The sequence below is a fragment of the Poecile atricapillus genome, chromosome 5 (genome assembly GCF_030490865.1).
Source record: "Poecile atricapillus isolate bPoeAtr1 chromosome 5, bPoeAtr1.hap1, whole genome shotgun sequence".
Lineage (NCBI taxonomy): Eukaryota > Metazoa > Chordata > Aves > Passeriformes > Paridae > Poecile > Poecile atricapillus.
This window is the reverse complement of record NC_081253.1, coordinates 19,427,097-19,453,100: the sequence shown is the minus strand read 5'-3', so window position 1 is coordinate 19,453,100 and position 26,004 is coordinate 19,427,097. Positions and strand designations below refer to the sequence as shown.

General features: G+C 36.5%; 1 protein-coding gene across 1 annotated transcript in view; it reads right to left on the bottom strand.

Annotated features, from left to right (window-relative positions):
- Nucleotides 1–14,787, bottom strand: part of LOC131579597 (collagen alpha-1(XXVIII) chain-like) — a 33,258-nt gene extending 18,471 nt beyond the window's left edge. Inside the window, exons 1-15 of the mRNA XM_058839778.1 lie at nucleotides 14,182–14,787; nucleotides 13,536–13,568; nucleotides 10,911–10,970; nucleotides 9,704–9,757; nucleotides 9,582–9,626; nucleotides 8,694–8,720; nucleotides 8,376–8,420; nucleotides 7,714–7,758; nucleotides 7,049–7,102; nucleotides 6,237–6,305; nucleotides 5,502–5,570; nucleotides 3,661–3,729; nucleotides 1,463–1,531; nucleotides 961–1,029; nucleotides 807–875 (exon numbers count right to left, since the gene is read on the bottom strand). Of these exons, the coding sequence (XP_058695761.1) occupies nucleotides 807–875; nucleotides 961–1,029; nucleotides 1,463–1,531; nucleotides 3,661–3,729; nucleotides 5,502–5,570; nucleotides 6,237–6,305; nucleotides 7,049–7,102; nucleotides 7,714–7,758; nucleotides 8,376–8,420; nucleotides 8,694–8,720; nucleotides 9,582–9,626; nucleotides 9,704–9,757; nucleotides 10,911–10,970; nucleotides 13,536–13,568; nucleotides 14,182–14,787 (1,383 nt within the window). The remainder of the gene's footprint in view (nucleotides 1–806; nucleotides 876–960; nucleotides 1,030–1,462; nucleotides 1,532–3,660; nucleotides 3,730–5,501; nucleotides 5,571–6,236; nucleotides 6,306–7,048; nucleotides 7,103–7,713; nucleotides 7,759–8,375; nucleotides 8,421–8,693; nucleotides 8,721–9,581; nucleotides 9,627–9,703; nucleotides 9,758–10,910; nucleotides 10,971–13,535; nucleotides 13,569–14,181) is intronic.
- Between the last annotated feature and the right edge of the window lie 11,217 nt (nucleotides 14,788–26,004).

The following is a 26,004-nucleotide window of genomic DNA, read 5'->3' as shown; positions in this document are numbered from 1 at the left end:
ACTTGATGCTGCAAAATTCTTTACTTGTCATGGACACTTGACCCACTTACACCTCTAGTTCCTTTATACCATGCTTTGACAGCCTTCAGTCATTCAGAACTTTGTCTCATCTTTCAGGAAATCTCTATTTCAAACACCTCTAGGGTAATGTCTTTCATTAAAAGTGTTTTGTGAATCAGTTAAGCCTAAATTATTCTGACAGTTTTTCTTCAGAAAAAGTAGTCTTCCTTACACCTTGGACCATTTTTAATGTCTAGATACATTAGATACACAAATTCAGATGAGACAATAGGTAGCAGAAGTTGCAAGGAAGGCAGTCACTAATGTATCTACGTACATATTTTTCTGGAATGGAAACATACAGTGAGAATAAAAGATTATATGGAAATTGGGATGGTCCTCTCTTTTAAGTGCAACTAGATTTTGTAACAGGTTTATTGCATCTCCACATGATATGTAGAAAGTGCAAGCTCAAGGCAGACAGCCCTCTCAGTGGAACTGTATGAGGCAAAGTGCAGCTCATTGTCTGGTACGTGGTACCTGAAAGCTTCTGTGTGAGTCAAGCAAAAACCTAAATAAATAGCCATGGCATTACTTTACCAAGGTTTTTGGCTGGAGTGGGATCTGCTGTATGGTTTATAGTATCAATAAAGAAAACATTTTCCTGCAACTACGTCAATACTTAGATTGGTGTTCAGCAATCCTGTTTAATGTGGATAAGTATAGATAGAAACAGACCATTTCTTGATCATGAAACATAATGGTAAAAACAGCACAGTAGCTTTTACTTCAGAAAATTCCCTGACCTTTGGTCCAGGTATCCCCTGTCCTGGTAGCCCTCTAGAGCCAGGTGGTCCTTTTGGGCCTTCCGCTCCCTGAGAAGAGTAGTTAAGTAATTATTAAAAATAAAATAGTCTCTGTTACTATACACTGAAATGTGAGGTGAGGGGAAAATGGTACCTTTTCTCCTTGAATTCCAATTCCAGGTAATCCAATGGATCCTGGTAAACCAGGAGGACCACATTCACCCTGGCAAACAAAATTCCTTAGTTATGTAAAGATGCAGAAATAATCTGGGACATCTCCCATGGCAGTCAATACATGTTGACTTAACTTCTCTTAAAGTCAGTAAAGCTGGGGATCTGACCCTTTATCTTTCACATGTGCATTTATTCCCCATTAGTTCAGTTGCAAACAACTTCTAGTCTCTTTTTCCCTTTCTAAACCTTAACTTTCACCAAGAATCAGATGTTTTTTCTAACATCTCCTATTTTAACATGAGGAGATGTTAAAATGGGTTGGGAGAATCTTTTGGGCATAAATCTCAAGTAAATGCCACATTATCCAGTGTCTTTTATGGGTTTCTTTCCTCATTGTGCCTTCTCTAGCGAGTATCAACCCTGTATTCCCTGTATTAAATTTATTTGCACTCCATTAATCCCCTGGTGTATTTATTGCTTACCTTTTCACCTTTTATGCTGATGCCTGGAAGTCCACGAGGACCTTTTGGTCCATCAAAGCCACGGTCTCCCTACATGAAAAAATAATAAGTTGTTAACTGTGGAGACACACAGCTGTTCTCTGAAGTAACTAGAGACAGTGTTTGCTCTGTCATCATGAAAACCAGAATGAAAAGAACCAGAAAACTGCACCTGGATCTGTGTTCCAGGACACCAAAGAGATTATCTTTTCAAAAGAGTTTGCCCTGCAATTTGAGTTTGCTGATGAAAGAGCTGAACAAGCTTCTTTTTTATCTTTCTGCCTACCTCAATTACTTTAGGTCCTGTTCTGCGTCCTCTCAAGTCAATGGCAAAACCACAACTCTTTTAAATTTCTGCAGGGCTGAATATTGAGACGAACTGAAAACTGAATTCTGCTTATTTTTCTCATGGGTTAATCTCATTGAAGTGAGGTAATGAGGATCTGGCTCCCACTAAGCATTTGCCAGAATGAAGACTAGGTTGAGTGTATTGTTATAATGTCACTGTCTTTCTAAATGTTCATTTACAAAACAGTAGCCTTGGGGAAAGTGCCAGTTACTAATAAAGGTACAAATATTTTGCTTTCCTATACTTCTCTTGATAAAACATGTAGAGGCAGATATTAGCTTGTATAAATTGTCAAAAAATCACCCAAGACAATAAAATTTTACATCCCTGACAGATCTCTTCTATCCTTAGTAATCAATTCCATCATTTTAACATTAACAGAAATATATTATGAGGATTTCTGTTTAAAATTAAATTCTTTACTCCTGATGCTTTAGAACATCTCCCTTCTTTATCCTTTTCACTAAACTGTGAGGTTGTAGCAAAAAGTCATGAAGAAAGCAACTTTTAGATTAACAAATCACCTATTTAAAATGTGTTTAAAACCAAAGAACTGACATGCTTAGCAGCCATAGATTGGATTAAAGGTATGTATGGACTGTGTTGATACATGCTTGGCTCCAGGTCAAACTTGGCAGTAAAAAGCTGTGTATTTTTTATAGAATGAAGAGTTCCAATACTGCTGACATAATTTCACTTTGATTATTTTATTCTGACTATCCATCTCAACTGCTTAATAGTTTGGGTTAGATTATGCATTCATCTGTATTGTTCCCACTGTGCCTTTTTATTGTGTTTCAGTTATTAGTTGTAGTGTTTCTTCCCACATGAATTGGCATTTCTGTGGCAATTGAGTGATTTTGAAATTAATTGTCTTCAAATTGTATTTTTGCTAGTTTTCATTCATCAGATCTGCTAAGCAGATACAAGCCATCAACAATGACACTAAATAATTTATATAATTTCTCATCATAAAATACACACTGGATATTTGAAGATATATTGCTAGCAGCAATTAAATTTCAACTTGGCTGACAACAGTATTGCTAAGCAGAAATCCTAAGGTTTTTAGTAAAGGGGCAGTTGGACTCTGCAGCTGTGAAAGCATTTTTTATTGTTTTCTCAAGCTGAACTGGTGCTTGCATAAAAATAAGCAAACTATTTAGTTGCTCATTTAGTTCATGTACAAGCTGTGTCACTTTGTTACTGTAACCAAAGGTCAAAGTGACAACTCAGCCTAGGAACTGGTTTCCAGTGGGCAGCAGAAGAATCTTCCATTTAGTCCATCCATGTGGTAAAACTACCACTGTCATTACTTTCACTGGATCTGCAAATTAGTAACAGCACATTTTTTCCCCCACAAACTGAATTCAGTCTTCTGCTAAAATGCATATGCTAGTGGCTGAGGTATGTAAGAAGCTTAGAAGCCTGTCTTTATAGTGACAGCAAAGATCTGTCTATATAAGGATTAAGAAAAAACCCAGCAACAAAATGCTAATTTTTTCACCTAGGAACATTTTAATGTTATTTTATTTAAAGTCAAATGCTTGAGGCTGTTTAAAAATTATGGAATTCATTCCAGGCTTAGATCACACAAATCAAGCATCAGGTAAATTAAATATTGGCTTTACAGGCCCCAAAGGCTAGCTGTGCCTACAAGTCATGTTTGGACCAAGTGAATTTCATCAAATTATATTGGATTGTTTGATGGGAAATTTTAATATTAATTTACAAAGTACTTTCTCAGATTCCTGTGTCTTTTATGGACTTGTTTTGGCTTGCACTCATTTAATGGTGCTGCTCTGGTCTTAGAGCCCTTTGACTGCTGTACCTTTGCTCCTGGAAGCCCCTCTCCTGGTAAACCTCTTTCTCCTTGAACACCTTGAGGTCCTTGAGGCCCCTGTTAACAAAATAAGTTTAAAATGACTAGAATATGTATGAATCACTCAAATAAATAGCTGTGTGTTCTATATCATTATTATAAGCATGTCTTCAAGTGTTGTTGTAGTTATACTCAGTTATAAATACAACAGTAACACAACATTCCCAGCGAATAAGTGATGAGCATTCTGGCCTATAGCAGTAACAATACCCTTCAGGTTACTAAGAAACCACAGATTATATAGATGAAATTTCTATTCCTTACATTTTGGAAATTTTTACTCCCTAAATTTCCATTTTACAAATTCTTGCTAATCCTTATTAATGTATCAATATAATAACAAGAGACAGAACAAGATTAAAGCCCATGTAGAGTAATGCTGAAAGAGACATAGCTGCAGACAGATGTGACTGTAATTGGCAAAGAGAGTAATAGCATGCCCTTCTCTTTTTGAAAGCTGATGGGATACAAGTACAAAGGGCAAATAACAAAAAAATGCATGTCCAACACCTGTGCATATTGAGCCTGCCTCACAGTGTTTTCTCTGCTTTTTGAGGTTTTTTCTCTGATTTATTTCTTGAGGTTACACATACATCACAGAATGCTGGTAGATTTGTCTCCACATAGCCTAAATATGCTTCTCCTTCTGCACAGAGCTTTCGAATCATTCCTGAGGTAAAAATATTTGTACTCTATTAAGCCATTAAAAGGAACTTCTTTTGAAGCAAATAAGCTTTAAAATAAATAAAATAAACATTTTTAGAGTTTTTTTGTTTGTTTGTTTGTTTTGTTTTTTAATCACAATCTCTTGTTATAGCAGTACTTTTGTGGCTAGGAAGGATTCACATCACAGGCACCTCTTTCCCCAGGGAGTGGGTATTTGCTCCATGGTGTTACTGAAGAGACTCTGCAAGCGTTACTGCCCCACTTAGACTGACTGTCACCACCAGCCTTATTTCTAGTTCTCTTCTCCTTGGGCTCTTCAGCAAGAGCTCACTGCTCTCCAGTAGTGTATTTTCAAGCAGGTTTGAAATCAGTCAGTTCACCTACCAAACAATAATTTTCTTTTTCATGGGAGCACCTCTTATGAAATGTTTATTCCAAATTTTGCCTTGTTAATGGTGAAAAGGTACTTGTGAAAAATCTGAACAAAATTTCTCATGTGGTTCCACTAGAAATCTTTCATCCAGGTGAAGAGAAATTAATTTAAGTCTGGTGTATTGAAAATAGCTCGGTAGAAGGTGCTGCCTGATATTTAGAAAAAAGGACCATAAAATCGACATGCTGGTTTTCCAAATTACCACAAATTACCACAAATTACCACAGAGAGATTGAGTTTACAACTGCCAGGAAGAGGAAGGGAAAGAAGGAAGAGACTTCAGAGTCAAACCTACTATAAATTCTGAAAGTCTCCTCCTCAAAGCCATGCCGATGTTAATGTTCTAGTGGTACTGAAAAGCAGTCAAGTTTAAAGTTATCACATAGGGATTTGACAGATAGATTAAATCTATCAGGGAACAGATTAATTTATGTATTTGTGTGGTTTTGCATCAGATGTTATATTTTCATACATGTTTTGGAGATATAATAATTAGAAAAGTTCAAAAATTGGAAACATTTCCAGTTTATTGAGGGAAATGAGCGTCAGACAATGTAATATGTATAAGAATGAGAAACAGTAGAAGAAAGAAAAGAGATGGTATAATTTAGCACACATTTTTATGGGGAAGCATGGAGAATTTTTGCTTTCTATCCTGCTTTCCTCTCATCAAATAAAAGAATAGACATACCATAAATCCTGGCTCACCAACTCCAGGTGGGCCAACAGGGCCTGGTCTTCCTGTCAAACCAGTGTCACCCTTCAAAGAAAGATGTACTTTGAATATGCCTGATTTAGGTATTTTTATGTGTGCAGCATATAACAACTCATCAGACATTCTGTGCTTGAAATATTAGATCTAGGAGAATACAGGAACAACAGAGAAAATCTGAGTGTCCTCAGAGTCATATACCACACAAGGCCCGACAGGCATTGAACTGCTGCAGTTTAACAGCTTTAGGGGACAGCCTCAATTCTCCATTTGAGAGAAGACAATTTTGAGTCTAAAAGATTACTTATTCCCTTCATACACCCAGTCATGATTCACTTATTGTCCTTTCCCAAGAGGTCAGTATTTCTATCATAGAGTTTCTGTTCTCTTTTTGCCAGCCATCTAAACCAACAAGTCTGTTTTGCGCAGATTAATTTCTGTTTAAGACTATGCATGTGTTTTAACCTACTTCTTGGGTAGAGGTTATGTCAAGCATAACTACTGTAAAAAAATCCTTTAAAGTATATACTTAAAATATACTTTTTGTTTGCAACTGTTTGCAAACAGTTTTGATAGCATACAAAATACTTTTCCAGTGCCACAAAATCAGCATTTACAGTGTTGAACTTTCTTGTGAATCAGCAAGTCTATTAGCTCAGCTCTCTTGGTCCTTATCCTACAATACATGCAATACAGAGGATGAGGTTTTTGTACCTTTGGGCCTGGCAGTCCTATTCCAGTCTCTCCAGGCAAGCCAGGTGGTCCAGGGAGACCTCTTTCACCCTTTCAAAGAATGAAAAGGAAACAACTTTGCTTATAAATTGGTGTCTAGGAAAATCAGTTTAACTCACAATGTAGGTTAATTTTTAGTGTATCTTGAATTTCAGGCCATTGGAATTGTCTTACTCAGTACTTCATCTGTTCATCCTTTCAATGCTTCAAAATTCCCTTGTAATAATTTATCATGTACAAAGATAAGATATTATACAAAAGGAAAAAAGTTTCATATCATGTACATTTTGGCACTCAGCTGTTCTGTGTGTTACTGTTAGCCAGCAGGTGCAAAGAAAATATCAAGAGAGATAACAAATAATGTCCCTTACACACTTACTTTCAAGACAATACTATTTTTGAACTACAGAATTCTTCTTGAGAATGTTCAGTTTCAAGAAAAGACTTGATCTGAGATGCTAAACAGAATTCCTGTTTGGAACTTAGGGAAAAAAGTGTTTTGAATTGAGAACTGAAGAAATGGAATGGTAAGTAGTATTCTGTTACTCTACCATCTTTTGACTGTTCATTAATAAAGATGGGAGTATGATTTGGACCTGAATTTGATACAAAGAGCAAAGTAATACCTTGCTTAAGAACCTTGTAGAGTACAAAACATACACAATTTGCTATCTCAGGTTAAACTGCATCCACTACAAGAAGGGTATAGAATAAAAGGATAAAATCATAATTGTTGTGAAGCTATATTAATACCTTTTAACATTAATAAAGAGAAGAAATAAAGCAGTTCTTGCCTTTGATCCTTGCAGGCCTTCAGGCCCTTGATCTCCAGATTGTCCTTGCAGACCCTATTAAAAGAGGAGTGGTTTCAATTAGTTTTTTTAAGATTTCATAAAAACGTCAACTTGAAAAAAAATCTATTATTTGCTGAAGTCTGTATGAAAATAGGAGTTTTAAATATATCAAAACTGAAGCTTTGCTTTGTGATACATGTATATATTCAGTTACTCAACCCAGTTGGAGCTGGTTCTGGTGTTCGGGGAGAGAATTTGGCTCTCCCTTTTTTTGAATACAATTAAAGGCAATCAACAGTCAAGATCTACTGAAGTATCTACAATGGGCTAAGCTTCTTGGCCATCAGTCTCTGAGTACTGGGATGACAAGAGACTAAAGAGTTTCCATGTATTTCTTGAGGGAATGAAATAGTTAAGACACTGAAAGAGAAATGAGTGATTTTGGTTTTTATGGAACTGTATTTGCTGTGGTCTTTGAGACTGAACGAATTATAAGGATGATTTGTCTAGATTGCTTCTCCAAATTCTTAATTTTGAGTGCCTTGAACACAGCAACTCATATATTCCATGTCAGTAGGGGTATGATACTATTTCAGATCTCTGGATCCCAGGGAACGAGATATTGTTGTTTTCATAGTTGGTTTTTATTTTTTTTTTTCTTTTACCTGTACCCCTCTTATTCCTCTGGGGCCTACTGGACCTTCAGGGCCCTGAAAGATAAGTGAAAAAATTATATATTTCTGTATATTTAGATTTTGTCAAAACCACTTTTAGGTAATGTTTTACTAAGACGTCTTTTTTAGGTATCTTTACATTAAAATAGAAACCAAATTTAAGAAAAGCTCAGCAGCCACAAAGTATTAAATAAATATTTTTAGATTGACTGGTAATCAAAATACAGCGTAATGATGAACAGAGTTCATTGTCAAGGACCAGTAATCCAGGATTAAACTCTGTTTGCTCTATTTGAAATATTTACAGCAATTATGCACTAAATCTTAAAGACTGGAGTTAGAAACCTTGTTTTCATTTTTATGTCTCATTCCATTGGCTTATTATTTCAATACTTCTGCCTTTGTTAAAGTAGAGTTTTACCAGCCTTGGCCATAAGAGGAATTATATAAAAATGTACAAAAGAGCTCAGGAAGTTAGTAAAAATGGTGTTCTTGCTCACTACATATTTCAAAGCTGTCAGCTGTCAATTTCCCTCAGCCTTAGAACTAATATATGCCTTAAATCTATCACTGAGGTTGTTATTAAGGGAATTGTATCTTTTTTTTTGTGGGTTAACTGTGTTTCTTGGAGATATAACTTCCTGGCTACTTACTCTGTCTCCTTTTATTCCTGGGATTCCACATTCACCTCTTTCACCCTGGAAAGGAATAGGAATAAATGTTTATGAGTTATATTGGAATATCATCATTATTCTCTAGATGCTTTAGTTGAAAATCTAAATATTATATTATTCAGGACACAGCAATAGTGCTGCAAGTTCATTGAGGAACAGTTACATCTTCTATTACAGCTTGTGAAGCAGCTTCTAAGATGATGTTATTGTTCCTTACTAGTACTTAAAAGAAATACAGCACTATATATCATAAATAACAACAAAGATGTACACATCAATTCTGACTAAAAGAAGTACCTTCTCTCCTTTATATCCAGATTTCCCCTGGGAAAACAAAAAAGCAAAGCAGGTTGACAGTATATAACCCAAAATTAGGAACATGAGTATTGGCTTACTTAATATTCTACTATGTTCAGAAAAAAACCATTTCAACTAGAAAAGTTGAAAAGCTCTGATAAATATGGCAATATGATTTGAAGTACTGTGCCTTTTAGTCACTGCAGATGCTGTTGTATGCATAGAAAAAATGTATGAACATATAATTTTAGACTGGGATTCTGGTGATGTAAAAGCAGATCAAGTAGAGTTCATATTTCCATCTTAGTGAAAAACATGCTAATATAAGAAAACAAGAAAAAGTCACTAATTGAAAAGGATGTATTGAATAAATAAGAAAGCAGAAAGTAGAGGGATTCATATATGAATGAATTCAGAATTACGCACTAAGAGACTGGTCGTATACTTACTTCCTATAGGTATGTCATTCAAAATTTTCACTGCTATTATACACTGGGTCTTTTATTTGTCAAATTTAAACAAACCCAGAATGATGCAGGCAGAGTGTCAATTTATGTAATGTTCTTAGATTATCATATCAGAGCATTTCAATGTTTTGGAGGTACTATGTATTATTGGAGAGTATTTTCTAGATCACACATATAAGAAGGAATTATTTCTTTTCATTAAACAATTGGAATGTTTTCAGTTCTTCTAACATTAATGAATCATTAGATGGTAAACCAGAATTGAAATTTGCTCTTATAACAATGAAAAAAAAAAAAAAGTGGTATTTTGCCTTATTAATTAATTAATTAATTAATTAATTATTATTAATAAATAAACTGGATATTAATAAATAAACTTAATAAATAAACTGGAAAAGAAAGGGAAAAAAATATTTTTTACCCCTGTTCCATCTCGTCCTGGGATTCCATTAAGACCTGGGTCCCCCTATGAATAATTCAACATCAAGATCAGTGAGATAAGGACAAGACAGATCTTTCTCCTAAATCTAAAAAACCAGTCACCTTTGCTCCTTTCAGGCCTGGAGCTCCATCATCCCCAGTGCGACCCTTTTTACCCTGGAAACAACAAAATACAATTCTTATGATATATGTTAGTAAAAATAATTTTGTTTTACCATATATATGCTATTTTTCTCAAACTTAAAATATTTGTTTCCTATAGATTTATTTCTCAAAATCTCTGCATTTACCGTAACATTGAAATTGAATATCTGGGAACAGCAGGAACAACTGAAGAGGCAGTCATTTTCCTCGTTTGCCTTTGTTATAAACAAGACTGTTCAGTTTTCTCTGAAGGAAAGAGGTGATCAGCTGGTTTTGTAACTACACAGTTTGCTAAGTGGATGTTTTATTTTCTTCTCAACTCTTTGGGGTGTATGCTTCTGTGTAATCAATACCTGCACTTTCCATGTAAAGATAGCAAATATTAACCCAAATGAAACTACTGTTTGAACACAGTAGAGGGTACATTTTCGATTAAAGTGCATTATATTGTGCTGCATAAACCCAGGCTGTCCTTCTGTTTGTGTATGTATAGGATATTCAGGTGAAAAGGATGAGGATGGGCAAATCTAGGGTTCTCTTTCAAACTCTGACACTATCCCTTCACCTTCAGCAAGGGCTATAGTGCTTTGGTTCAATGTCAGGAATATAATATCAGATCATTCAGTTCTTTTTGAAATGTAAGCCCTGCAGTTTAGATCACCAAGCCTTGTATGAAGCAACCCCCTAGATTTGCTAAGGGGTTCTATTTGTAAGACTACTCTGAAAGAAGTCCAGTCCACTTTATTCTTGTCTCAGTTGTTCCTAATGCTTCAGTATTTTGCTCTCTCTCTTGCTTTCAAAGAGCTTTTTAGATATCAGTGTTTGATTTGAGGCTAGTTAGATCTAGCTGGTCTTGTCTGATTGCAACAGGAATGGTGTTCCTTCCTGCCTTTCATCCTGCTAAAAGGAGAATCACACCACACTGTTCTTCCTTCTGTCTGTTCCCACACAGAGGGAGCGTCTCATGACATTCTCAGGTCTCTCTGGGCACTTCCAGCTGGTGTGACATCTTCATGCAATCTAACTATGGAGAAGTATGTATTGACCCTTGAACTTTTGTTGTCTCAGGATTTGGGTTCAAATAATTTCTTTTAAAATTTTCAACAATGAATTACATTTTAGTTTATACTGTATATCAGTTATTTGAGAAATGACAGCTACTTACAGCAGGACCAGGAAGGCCTCTTTCTCCCTTCTTGCAGTTACATGTGCCAACCTGGGGACACTTGAATGAAAATAGTACAAATCAGCACATTTTAATGGAAGAGATAGCAAACACACAGACATTTCCTTTAAGTTACTGTATGGCTAGTTTAAATGCACCTGTAAAGACCAGAAATTATATTTACATGTTTTACAGAAATCTTTTAGCTATCAATTTACCACTCATCTAGAATGGGGCTTCCTACACTCCATCCAAAATTTTGTATCATTCCTACTCCTGAAATTTCAATCATCTTGATAATGGCTTTACCTCCAAACTCTCCACAAGGTCAGTTTATGGGTATGCTGTGTCTGTTTTGTTTTCATTGCTAGGCACTATAGAGATAGCCAAGAAGATGAAGTAAAAAAGCATCTTACATCCCTTTACTCAATTCCATTGTATGCAGGTTAGTTCATAGTTTAGCTCTAGGTTGATCTATAAGCAGGATATGTATTGATATATACTTTCATTTAGTTCATGCAGTTCATTATAACACTTGATAATCTTTGTTTCTCTTCTGTCATCTCTACCATTGGGTGTTGCAGTCAAACATCATTATGGTATGTATATATCTTATTTTTATGATCTTTTTGAAACTTTAAGATCCATACATAAATACAGAGTTATCACAGATACTGGAGTTATTTTTGAAGGAGGGATAAAGAATATAATTTTTATTTTTGGTTTAGTTATTTGTTAAACCTCTGCTCATATTGAAGATATCTGGAATTGAAGGGTTTAGATATAATTCTTATCTGAATACGCAAATTAGTGACAATGTTTTCCAAGGCTAACATTTGAGTGTCTTACTTCTATGTTGATGGAGAAAAATCAACATGTCAGTGGAAATGAGTGAAAAATGAAATGTTTCAAAGTTTTGTGAACACTCATACTATAAGCTTGAGCTGCTTAGAAGAATATTTTTTGTCTGAGATAACTGTGCCTTAAATAGCACTCACATCTTCAAAAGGAAAACTAACTTTATTCCCCACAAAATTCCAGGCAGGCCTATCAATGCCTGCAGTCAGGGTGACACAGCATGGACAAACTGGCAGAACACAGTGGTGGAGCTTTGAGATCTTTCCCTTTTTTAAACCCTCTCACACAGGAAGAGGATTAAGAGTTAGAACTGCCCTGTCTTCAACTCTGTGTCATGTTTTCTTTTTCACTGAGTCTGTTAGAGAACATGTCAAGATATATCAACGAATTCTTGCTTGCCTGAATACTCACACATTGTTTCTTTTTCTTTGAAAATACTTTAGGTTAGCAAATTACATTAGTAATTGGTAAATTAATAAATTACTAATTACTAAATACATTAGTAAATTACTTTAGGATAGCAAATTAAAGCTCTGTCCTGCAAATTCAAAAACATATTTAAGTTGAAAACAATCTCATTAGATTCAGCATTTAACCAACTTCCTGAGCTATCAGTTTTCCTGAATTATGTTTCCATATAATTGTAAATATCTATATTAAGCAGTAGGTCTACATAGGAAAAAAAATATTTAAATATTTACCTCTTCCTCAGACAGATCTTTCTGTAAAAGACAGATATTGAAAACAACATTAGAAACTTAAAGTCTTAATCCAGCTCTACAGAAAAGACACTGCAAGATGTGAAAATAAGTAGATTCAACAACTAGCTGATTAAATTATAAAATTAATATATTGGCTAACATTAATTAAACTTTAATTTCTGACAAACATTCTAGCAATCTCTCCATTCTAAAAAAATAATTTAAATATTTTCAATTCTTATTGAAAGAATTATTGAAGAATTATTTTCAATTGTTGACTGATATCACTGACTCTCCTTATCCAGTTATAATTTTCTAAAATTACAATGGTAAATAGGTTATCTAGATATATGGGAACATGCACAAACTGCACACAAACTGCATTGTTTACAAACTGCTGAATAGCAGCAGCTGTTTAGTAGGAATGAAGGATAAATGTTCAATACTTGAAAAATCAGAAGCTCTCCTATTCCTACTGTTAAGCACACACAAAATGAGAACAGGAAAAACACCCTAGAAAGTATTTGACAATGATCACATTATCATCATTAATTTAGCTGTTATTTTTTAGAAGATCTCTGGAACTGAGACACCCACATACAGTGCACTCCTCCCACTTTCCACAACTAATGAAGTCCTCTTGAGAGGACATAAACATGTTGATAAGCAGCAGTGCAACACAGATCTCTAAAATTCTCATGTATGCATGTATAGTTATGACAAAGCCATCACTGAAACCAAAGAGCAGCCACGTTATCGAAAGAAGGCACCTGAGGATGCCTGCCTCTTTAGAAGAGGTAAAATAAAGTGTGTTTTGATACTTGAGAGGCGGTTCCCGTGACACAGGAAGCAGGGATAGTACCAGAGAATATGGGAAGGGTTCTCTTCAGGGTAACCAATGCAAAGTAGCATGCTGTCAAAGTGAAGGACAGGGAGACAAGAGAGGCAACATAGGTGCATGTTCTAGGCCTGTGTGAGATCACTTTGGTGTCTATTTGATTGCAGAAGTCTCCTGGCTGTTATTTATAATTCTAGTTTATATCTCTGTGCATGCTCAGATAGGGACTCCATCCACAGCTTGTGTCATCAGGGTTATAGGCTAGGGTATGGCTCCATACTTGGCAGGGAATGTTTTTTATATATGAAATTTAAATAGAGAAGAAAGGCATCCAAAAAAAGCTTCAATTTATATATCACCTTTTGATTAGGTGGTAGATTTTCCATGGAAATTTAAAGATGTCTATCACCAAGCTCAGATTTTATATAAATTGAGCTATCTCCATGGTCTGCAAATTTATTTTCACTTCTACAAGAGCTGCATCTTTTTCTGACACAAAAGGCAACTTCAATTTTCTACTTGCTACAGAAAAAGCACTAGGATGTAGAAAAAGATTGGATTTTTTTAAGGAAAGAGATTTGAAATGCCTTTCTTAGGAGGAAAAGATAAAAATAATGTTTAGATCTAATTCAGTTTGCAGTGTTAAATATTTTGGATGACAAGATCTGAATGGTGGGAAAAGAAAGGAAACCTGCATTTTGGCACAGTGATCTCATTAATAATTGGCCCACTTTTACATGTAAAATGTGTAAGTTTCTTCAATGGTACATTGAAAAATGTATTTTCAAAATATTGGACAAGATTTATATATGTTCCTAACACTATTTCTCCTTCTTTCTCTATTCTTTCTCATACATACCATTTCTTTGAGAACCTTCTCCACAGTTTCTTTCTCCTGGAGGTTGAAAACGAACCTGGATGCTGGGACACTGGCCAGGAGCCGGAGCTTGGCGGCATTGCTAACCTCCTCAGCCACTCTGGTCATTCCCATTGTGAAAAATATAATTCCTTGGTGTTTGGCATCAGCTGTAGCTGCAAAAATATCTGGGTTTCTTGGGTGATCCACTCCATCAGTGAAAAGTATGGCTACTTTTACACTACCCAAAGTCCCTTCAGTCATGTAGAGTTGGGTAAGATTAGTTATAGCGTAAGTTGTGTAGGTGCCATGACCTATGTGGGTGATGGGAGCAATGTGGGATTTGAATGCTTCAGGACCTTTCCAGTCATGGAAAGTTTGCTCTATGAAAACAGTGCTGCTGTACTGAAGTAAGGCCATCCTCCAGCGAAGGGTATGTCCAGAACTAAGCTGCAGGCTTTTCATTCTGTCTACTGTTTGCAGTACAAATTTTTTCTGTTGTTCATGATTATAGTCCTTAGCACTTTCGGAGCTGTCCAGTAAAAAAGCAATTTCCAGAATGCAATCTTCATCTAGAATAAATAGGTATGTAGGTGAGTGGAGTGACTTCATATTAAATGTCATTCTACCCTTACATGTATTTTAGGATTCAAGAGTGGGATTGGAATTATGCAAACTTTAGATGACATCTGTATTCACAGATGTGAGCCCTTTACAGAAGATAGAGTTGATAGAGGCTGAGGAATTTGCTCTGGAACAGATGTCCCAAGGAATAAAAAACTGAAGGTGTGTTGATATCATGTAGAATGAAATGAAAAATATTGCAGTGTTCTTTAAAATTTCATTCTGTCATCTTGCCTGGTATTTCACTGTATATCCTACTAGCATAGGTGGAAGACATGTACAAGAAAATGAGGGTTACTAAACAAGACACTGGAATGTGATTTGACAGAGCTGGATTTTGTCTCTAGTACAAACACTCACATCCAGTGACAAAAATTTCCAAAAGCAGGATCAAAGCAAAATCAAAGTATTGATTTTCTGAACTATTGACGACATTACTTCTACGAAAATAGTTATATGGGCTATTATTCTTGTGACAGTAATAGGCGCTCAGCCACATTATAACAAAATACAGATGCTATCTCCTTTTCTGAAATACACAAAAAGGGAAGGAAAAGATGGGAGTGAAAAGATAAAAGTGCAAAAATAAGACATGTGCAAATGTAGGACGAGGCAAACCTGGCTGATTGTAACATCTTAGAAGGTAAATAACCATATAGTCCAGAATCCATATAAATAAGGTTGTTTAAAATCACACCTGTTTTAAAATCAAAATATTCACCTTGATCACTCAGGCTGGGATATTTTTCTACAGTATTTGACAGAATATGTTTAGGTTTTGATCTTCTCAATCCATATATCTTCTCTTCCCTGAGATTTTCTGCTAAAAACTCATGATGTTCAAGTATCCACAAAAGCCACCAGAATCTGAGGAACATCATTTGTTTGTTTCCTAAACAATAGAAATACAGAAGCACAGCAGTACAAGGACGATAAAACATTATGCAATTTTGCTTCAACAGGTTGCTTAGCAGTCTTGTATTTTAAACTATCTTCCCTAAAAACAAACTGATTTTGCTTTCTTTGGGTAAAATATTTTCAAAAACACAGAAGAAATAATAAACAGAGACATACTGGAATAATTTTCAAGCATAGTGCATATTGTTCTAGCATGAGACTGGAGACAGACTTTTACAAACAAACTTCAGTTCTCTCTCGCTGCCTGGTATCGTTTATGCAGCCAGTAGTCCTCCAAATCCTTAGCAGTGGCTGCACCACAAGTGTAATTCACAGAGGTGTTTTTTTCTAAACCTGCTTGTTCCAGAGCTGACATGGAGAGAAGGAGGTACCAAGGCAAACCTCAGTTTTCCCCTGTTCTCTTTACTTAAGAACTGATGGTTGTGCACATTTCTGCCTGCTGTCCCAGTCCCCAGGCCCCAACAGTCCCATGGAGGAACAATCGTGGCCTGAGGGTGCTGTCAAGGCATGAATGTACCTGCTGTGCTATCCTGGGGACAGATATCCTGTGATATCCTGGGCCCAGAGTGCTGAGCCTAGGCTCAACAGCTACCTGCTGGTAGGGCTTTTCCCTTCTGAAGGGATTATAACTGTTTGTCCTGACCTCACAGGCTGCTCGGGGTCTGATAAATCACTCCTGCTGCACTTTGGTTTCATTGCCATGTCCCTGCAAAACCGCTCAGGTAGCTACAGTGCATACCAAAAGGGCAGTTTGGTGGCAAGAATGGACCTCCCAGGACTGAGCATAAGTGATCTGACTCACAAAATGCCCTAACACAGCCTTGTCTGCAGGATTTCTGAGTTTCTGATAGCTTAGGGTAGGAATTCCTGTGGCCACAGACACAGACATAGAGGGCAGAGGTTCCTTACCTCAAAGTTCCTAAGCAAAAGGCGGTGTAGAGATGCAGGACGCTTCTCTGGGCTCGCTGGCAGCTGCGTTGCCCTCCCTGTGATGGGTGCTCTGTGAGGAAAGGAGGGAGAAGCCGGGCGGCAAGCTCCTGTGAGAATCGGTGTCATATGGCAGGAGGAGCCAGCAGAAAGGAGAAAGGCAAAGAACAGCAATCCTGGCTCCCCCTCCTCCACACCCACCCGCTCCTCTGCTCCCCCCGAGGCTTTGCATATGCATTCTACGTTTAGCCCCCACACCCGTTTACACACGAAAATCCTCATTTGTAACTTGGACATGAATGGAAGAGGTCTGTTCTTACCCCAGCACACTTCACTACACTCCAGCCCAGTTGTGTTCACTCTCTTCCCCCATCATTACTACACACACTTTACCCTCATACTTTTGCACATCTCTCACGCTTTACTAGGCAGCTTTTTGTAATGGACATCATGTTGTCAACATCATCTTAGCAGTTGATGCCTGTAGGATCCCTTTCAAGCCTAAAAGAATCTCCTCATAATGAGGGATTACCATTAACTACTGAACTAAAAAGATATTTACTGTCCCATGAATTTGGCCAACTGAAATTTCAGTTCCTGGTGAAACTGTTCAGCATGAGATGGTCGAAAAAAGGCAGGTCAATCTGAAAGCCAGTTTCAGTTTCTGCAGGTTTGTCTGCCACACATCTCTTTTTAAACACTGTAATAGAGAACAATGACTGACACATTGTATAATGCCTTCAAAATCTAAGCTGAGTGGCTAGGGATCCTGAAGGCTATCTTTTTTACCAGTGATTGCAGCTTGTCACCTTATTCTTCAAAGAGCCTCAGAAAACTTTGCATTCCAAATTAACCTATTAAACACGTCGATTTTTTTTTGCAGAAATGCTTTTTTCTTTTTACTGTGAACTTACCTTTTTCCACCAACAGGCACACAGAGGACTCAATGCTAACTGCTGTCTTCCTTTCCATATTCAGTGTCCACCAGCTCAGCCCACTTATCACAGGTACAGACAATCCAGCTGAGGAGATTGTGGGGAATGAATGCAGCTTTGGCTCCAGTTTAGGACAATGCAGCTGAATGTTGAAGCCATTTGCTGTGGTTCTAACCCCATTTTCTCTTTTCCATATTTGCCGGTAATTAGTCCAAAATTGGTGAACTAGGACGGCTGAGTGCAACTCTACATGGCTGCTTATCCTTACCAAAGCAGAAACTAACTCAGCTACAGCTATTTGTGCCACAATTACAGCTAAGAAAGAATCTTCTTTCAGGGCTGTAAAGAATTGATGTTTATTTCTCTCCAGCCACTTTGATTTTTCTGTGCTTAGACTGTCATATTCCGATTTTGATTAAGGCAAGAAATGAAAAGGCAATATCTTCCAATTTAGGAATACAAATGATATGTTTTTTATCTGCAATAGGAATAATAAATCTCCCATAGCCCCTAAATCTTACTGAGAAAAAAGTCTAATTTTAGCAAGAAAAAGCACGTTATTTATGATTGGGCTTGTATGCTTCCCATAAGCAAAACATTATCATTCTTTCATTTTCAGTGCTAATTCCTACCTCAGAACATAGCTGGCAAATATTTTCTTAATTAAGTAACTGTTCTGCTTACATGTTTAGTAGCAAGTTCCTGGTTTCAGGCTATTTCCTTTTATTGGTGAATAATGTTTATCTTCAGGACAATTTTTTTCTATTTTTTTCTTGGCCAGGTGCAACTTTAAAAGCTTAGTGAGGCCTCCACATTTTTATACCTGTTTGCATAGTATTATTCTGTCCAGAATTCCAGCTATGTGACATAACACTTCAAGACTTGCAGTCTTCTGAACTTGTGAAATTCTCAATACTGCACCATTCTTATAGTGACAGCTTATCAAAACCTGACTGGTACCAATGTAAAATATGTATGCCCTGATACATCTGAGGTAACTCTTAAAAATTAACAGCAAGATTTCTTGCCTCATTTACCACAAACTTTACTAAGTGCTTATTTAATATTTCAATTGCATTACACTGTATATATTTTTAAAATAAAATGAATGCATTCAAAACTATGCTAAGGAACATTCATGCTGTCATTTAAGTGTTATAAATTTATTGCTGAAATTTAATTTCTTTTATAAAGGAGTAAAAAAGTGTTTTATTTTTTCTTGAGTAATCTAGACATTGGATGCTTCAGCAGACAATTAATTGCATTTACATTCCACTCATATTTAAACATATTTAAGTGTCTTTTACACCTCTGGGAGATGATACTACAGACTTCTGTATTTAGTTGACTAAGTTGGGTCTGGCTATCTTACCTCATATATGCTTTCAGGAGTCATCTTTGCAGGAGTCAAAGACTGACATGAATATAAGGCTATGACATGATTGCACCAAGTGAAGCTGAGATCACAGATATAGCTGCATATTCGGATCTCTGAATTTTTTCCGTCACTGTTTGAAATCCAAGAGCTCTCAGCTGTCTGATCTCAGTGTTTCAAATCTTTGAAATGATGTTTAATACTTTTTCTCAAAGAATAGAGGGGTATATTAGAGCTATTTAAAACCACATCTAAATAGGTTATACTCAATCAAAGGGAATTCTTTGTCATTTTAGAACCATGAAGAAAGACATAATGAAAAAAGATCTGCAAGATCTTTTTGTGAGTGTGTTTAAGCACTTGTAGGAAAGGAAAAAAAGTGATATTTATACCCCTTTGTTGGTGGCATTATCATTGCATAGGTGGTGACAGCTTCAGAGCTACATGAGGTTGCAAGGGCACTTTGAAGGGACACTGAATGAAGAAGTGTGGCTTAGATGCCACTTGCTGTGGTGTAGCATGACTTCTTGTGTCAGCAACAGCCCTCACTATTGCTTCCTAATGAGCAGAAGTAGCAGCAAGCCTGGCAGTTCCAAACTTCTTTCCCGGAGCTCTCTTCTTCATCTCTCCCTCCCTTCTGTCTGTGAGTACCTCCTTTACACAGACTCTTGATCCTGGTCTGGCTCAACTGTGACTCCTTCATCCACTGTTTGACAAAATTCAATACATTATTGAGAAGTCTCGAGTAATTTCTCTTAAGGTAGAGTAACTGACATCTTCTAGCATATCATGTCACTAGTGCGTGATAGAGTCTTGACTAACCCTTCAGCTGTCCTACAAGCCTCCAACATCACTAGATATGGAGTAATCATGAGCGAGCATAGCTGGCAAAATACCATCTGAATATTTCCATATGCTAAAGGAATACCGAACCACCGAGAAGGCCAGTTTGTGGGAACAGCATGAAGCAGACAGACTTTGGTTTTCCTCTGCTCTGATGGTAATTGTTTTGGTCCCAAAGAGCTTGACATGATGTTCCTGGAATACGTTTTCATTTTTTTGCTACTTCAGTGTGAATTATGCACACATCATGTCTGCCGTGAACTGTTAAAAATATGCACATTTCACACAAACTTCTTCTGGGGTTTCATGGCCTCAGGATAGTCTTGACCATTTAACCTGACTGCCTTATGGTGTAATGGTATTTCAAGAGTATTTATTTCATTATATTATACATGTCAGTACATGGCCGAAGTGCCCAGAAGAAACAAAAATCTGACTTGAACTTGTAAAATAATGAAAGCACATAATTTGCAATATTTTGAATCCTGATACTAAAGAGCAATGTTATAAAGAATGTGGTTCACAGTCCTGTAGTTGTATCACATATGCAAATTTTGGGAAAAACAGTTCAAAACTTCAAATTTGTGAAATAATTGAACAAGAAAATTTTTTTAAAAATCAGAACTTTACCAAGGATTGTATCTCAAGAAAGATAAAATAGAAACCTGTATTTCACCTTTTGACTACAGAATGTAGTCTAGTGAATTTGACAGCTCAGGATTCAACTGAGCAGTCAGTTAAGCATGGTTAAGTCTTGACAAATTGACTGTTTGTCAAATTTGAGGCTACAGTTTAAATTTTTTTAAAATATGGACTTATGTTCTGCAACTTTACCTGGTTCTGTATGAAAAATGATCATCTAATGGTACAGCCTTATACAAAACAGTAATGAAATCTTAGTATATGAAGGTAGAACTTAGTATATGAAGGTTGCAGAACTATTGATTCCAGCAAAATCAGAATTTTGTCTTTCTTTTTGGTACAAATCTTGAGCATGTGGCCTGAAAGAGCTGATCAAAGCAAATCAGATGTTTTCCTTTGAACCCACAGTCACAGGAATGCTGTAAGCAAAGGCTTTGATGGCAGAGACTTGTTCTTTGTATAGTTCCCAACATATTTTAATGATTCTTTGAGACTGGAGTAGTAAAAATGTCTTTTTCTGTTGCAGCTGGTATGGACATGATTCTCCATTTTCCTCTTTTTTAATACTGCTCTTCTGCAATGTTTTTCAGGAGGTGTGGCAAGGAAGACTTTAACATGGCATAAAGTGGAGGAGGCTGTCTACAGTATTTTCCTATTTTATATAGAGATAATACAGCCAAAAACTCACTCTGAGCATTTTGGTGGTAAGTAAATACTCATAATCTGCATGCAGTATCAATCATCAATATCAAAGTTTTTTTTTTGGTTTGTTTTTAAGTTATTTGTTTATTTCTACTTTTATTCTAATAATTCTCCTTTCATTTTCAGTTTGCCTCACCAAGAGATATTTTCCATCCTACAGCCTAAGTAAGCATATCTATATATAAGCAAGTTATTTTCAAAAATATTTGAAGCATTTAGCCTAACAAGAGAATGAAAGCATGCTAATAAAATAGTACAGCTACAGTTTCAACATACTAAATATTCAACTTAACATTTGATGGTACAAGCATGGACATTTAAGTAGATCAAGAATGCTTACAAAATTGTTAAAGATAAAGATTAAATTTGATTTGCTACATTGGTGCCAATGAAAATGTATTTGACAAGTAATTATTTTGAATTTGCGGTTACATGCCAGTTACTTCTTATTGTACACTACACTTTGCATAATTATTTTCTTCCACCTGCCTGATTTTCGGGTTGATAACTAATTAGCAATACAAAACTCTTTTTAAAATACAGTAATTACATGTTTAAGGAGTGGAAACTCATGTATTTTTAAGGAAGGTGCAATAAATAGCAGGTGCATTAATCTCACCTAGCACATTTTAAGAGGATATTTTCCAATAATTTTAAGCAGAATAACTCTGCTGGAAATATGATCAGCTATTAAAGCATTTTGCTTTATGTAGTACACCATATTAGCAAATGACAGAGACTTGGTAGAAAAAGTCATGTTCTATACAGTTCTAAAGTTGTAATACTTTTCATGCTGGGAATAGATTTTGTTTTCAGAGAGGTGATAATTTATAGTGATGTAAAGAGGCACACATTTATCGTACAAGCATTGTTGTCAATATAACTCGAAACTTGCATAAATGATAGAATTTGATCTTTTGACCTATTTTCAAACTGTTTGTAATGCACATTAGCCTCTGAGCTCAGAGCAGTAATTGTGCTTGCAAACTAGCTCTCAGAGCTTTTAATGATCCTGACCAGCCTCTCCTGACACTCCCACCCATACCCCTGGCACCTGAGGGCTCCATTTCAGCTCATCCTGAGGCCATCAGCCTTGCCCATGGTGGTGCAAGGGCAGATGGGGCACTGGCTTTACCACAGCCCTCTCTGGTACTGTCGGTGTCTGGTACTGTCCTGTCCCATTTTAGTGCCTGATACCCTGGGTTAGGGGCTGCTCCCAGCCCGTGTGCCCTGCTGTGGGCAATGGGATGAGAAGCCCAGCTCTGCAGTCCCGTTTGGGGCTCCCTGTTCTCCCGGCCCCAGGGATGCTCCTGACAGACTTGGTGCCATTATTTACAGGTCAGGTGTATCTTTCTATTCTGCTCCTGGTATTATCATATATTAACTGTAATGATTAGAGAGGTGGGACTAGATTCTCTATATTTTTTAAAGCTTGCAGGATTCTTAACTTATTAAATGCTTGTGTGTAGTACTATAAAACATCTGACTTGTTAGAGGCTTTTAAGAAAACAAGTAATTTTATACATTATGTGAGTTTTCCACTGATTTTTTTTTGTCTTATGTATATTGACAGCTGAATCTTTTCAAATGTTTTTCAGAAGGGCTCTGAAGGTCTGGAGTAGAATCTCAATGTGGAATCTTAGTTCTTAAAAAATTAGGTTAAAAAACAAACAAACAAAAAAACCAGTTCCAAGATATGTCCACGGGGTGTCAGGCTTGATTCAAGTTTGAAGGTTGCATCGTTACTGCTGACTGCACAGGCTGGCTGAGAGATGACTGATAAGAGTAAGGCTATTAATATCTGTACTACAGATAACAGCTTTTTTTAAAACTTCAGGAAATTGACATCATGTAGGAGTAACAGAACTATCACTATAGCCACTTTGGTTCAAAAAGAGACCGAAACATATAATATGGTAGGTGTTTTTACATTTTCTTTTTGTTTTGAATGGTCTGTTTGGGCATTGTGCATTACCTATGGATTAGAAATACCAGGATGGGAATAGCTAATTTATCCTCCCACCTGGCCTGTAATGTGGGGTAAGCTACCAGAAGTGTCTTTGACATAGAGAGAAAAGGGAGGGAAAGATCTCTTATATGAATAGCCTTTGCTTATTGCAGTCACTGAGAGTTTGCTAGGTAACCAAGGCTGCTTAGTATACTGTTGCCTTTTGCTTCTACTTTTCCTAAGAACTTTCACCTTTTTAGAGTTCCTGTAATGTGACAGACCTTCATCCTTCTTTTCTGAAAACTTCTTGTAAATCTTCAGTTTTTCTGTACTGTGGAAAATAAAGTGGACTTTTGAACAATAGATTTCTATACTCTCTTCACAAAGGTATTTTTACTGACCTTTGGATACTGCATACACAATAAATTTCTACGGCTATATTTTGTTTTCTTATATTAACCATATCTTCACCTGATGGACAGGGAAATACAAACATTATATACAGAGCATCAAATAGTAATAAATCAGTTTTGCTACACTCTGTTGGTGACTATTAATATTCTGTATTGTTTCAGTGGTTGAAATTAGTTCTGTTTTGGATCATCTCAGAGTATGAAGACCTTCAGAAAAGAGTAATCAAATTCAAAGGAATGTGTAAAAATATAATTCTAGTTAAACTAGATTAAATTAAGAAGCTTTCCAAAGTGAGAAAATTACAAGTTCATCTTTTCTGTCTTTTTCTGGATCCGAAGGTAGCCCAACACTCTGCTCCTTCTCCACTTCTTTTAATTAACTGCATTTATGGCTCACATTTTCAGGAAATCTTTTTTCCCTGATAAAACTTTTCAAGAATGAAGTGGTAGTGCTGATGAAGGTGTCATAACTGGGAAAGAATGTTCCTTCTAGTTAAAGTTAAGAAACTTCTTAGTTTTGTATTTCTTATATTGAGACAGTATGTTGAGCTGAGAACTTCAAATACATGTGAGCTGCATATGAGAACATTGAAAGACCTAGTGCCTGTGAGCAGGATCCTGAAACATCTTCATTACATTTTTTTTGTTCTAGGCAGTTTTTTATGTGAATATGTGAACTCAATTTAATTTACAGATTAGTGTGGTTTGTTTTTTTTTTTTGTTTCGTTTTGTTTTATTTGGTTTTTTTTGTGTGGAGCATCTTTAATTATTTCACAGTGGTTTGTTGACATTGGAGATGCTGGGAGCACTGTGGGACAGAACTGCTCAAAATATGGTTCAAAACTCACTTCCATGAGTTATGTAACAACAGCTACTGCGTTTCTATAGAGGTTGCTGAGTCCTGGGATGATGGTTCTAAGCTGTAACTGGGAACTGGGAGATGATGGATGATGCAGTAAGATTAGCAAACAGCAGTACTTTTTAAATTTTTTTTGCATGCTTATGGAGCCTGACCTAGACAAAGCAGCAACCACTTACACAAACAACCTGCCTGTTACTTGTGCTGTGGTGCAAAACAGTGGATCTTAGACCCTTTTGCCTCCTTGGCTTGAGAACTTCTTAGGAACTTCTTACCCCTCTCTAAATATATGCAGCTCTAGTGGGAGGATTTTCAAATAATTTGAGGGGAATAAAAGTGATGTTGCCTCAAATGTAAATGTTTGCTCCTGGTTCTAATCATTGTATATTATTAGGCATGCTGTGCATAGTTCAGAGTTACTCTGTCAAATGCAAGCAGGAGGAATTTGCAGTTTTCAAGGATTTTGAAGTAGTGTTCTTTGAGTATTGTGTTTCTTTGCTGCAGTCTTCACTATGTTAGGTATTTGGTCCATCTCAGCCCTGTGAAGAAGATAAAGTCAAGAAGGAAGAAGTCCTTTGTCAAAGAATGTGACTTTAAATGTACTGAATGGATTACTATTTTATTTGCTTTTAGAAGTCATTCATGGCATAGCCCTTCCTGACTAGACCATCACAGCTGATGTCTGTTTCCCAGGTCTGTTAAATGTCACCTCAGAGATGAGGAAAAATTTCACCTCCTCCCCTTAAACCCTTTAAGCCAGGGGCAGCCCAAGTAAAGATCACTTCAAAGGCAAAGCAAGGCTTTTTTTTTTTTTTTACATGGCATCGCAGTGACAGTAGATGGTAGTCCTAATTTTACTGCCACAGTTAAATGTTATGACTATGCCTAGTTCTCTTCATATTTGTGCATATCAGGAACATCTCCTGTAAAGATGCTGGAATTGCAGTAGCTTAAAATTGATGTTAAAGAAGTGGAATCATTCCCCATACACAATACAAACTCTAAGGGAGAAAAGGCATGTGACTCGACATCCCTTATCTTCAGCTGCAACTCCTTTCAGGACTGCTTAGATAAGATTAAAAGAACCAGGCTTCCTTCCAACCATCTCCCACTTTTTCACCTGAAGAAATTTTCTAAGAAAAAGAGCAGACTCTAGCTGCAGAATTTGAGTCTGCTTCTAACGTGCACAAATGCAAACACAAATTCAGATTCAAAGAAAATAGAGCTCATTTTGGCAAAGATGCGTGTGAAACTGAGCTCTTTTTTGATGTTGCATTTGAGTTGATGGAAAAGATTCTGTTGACTCCTTTTTGTCATTCATCCTCGGTGGAAAATTGTGTAAATCAAATACTAAAAAGAGCTGCAAACCAAAATCTGAGAGGTTTCTTCCAGACTGTTGAATTTAGTTTTGGTTTATTTTAACTGACTATTAGTTTAACCTGACTTAAGTTTCAAACTTAAGTAGTCTGAAAATGTAAATTATAATGTTCCCTGGAAAACTTTACCTCCGATTCTCCTCACTGATGGTGGGGGGGAGGTTATTATTTTAGTTTAAGAAAAAACAAGTGGCGGGAGTTACCATCTCTGCTTTGTTTGGCAGATAGGAGAATGAAGACATAAAGATCAAAATGGCATTAAAGCTAAGAGGGAATATT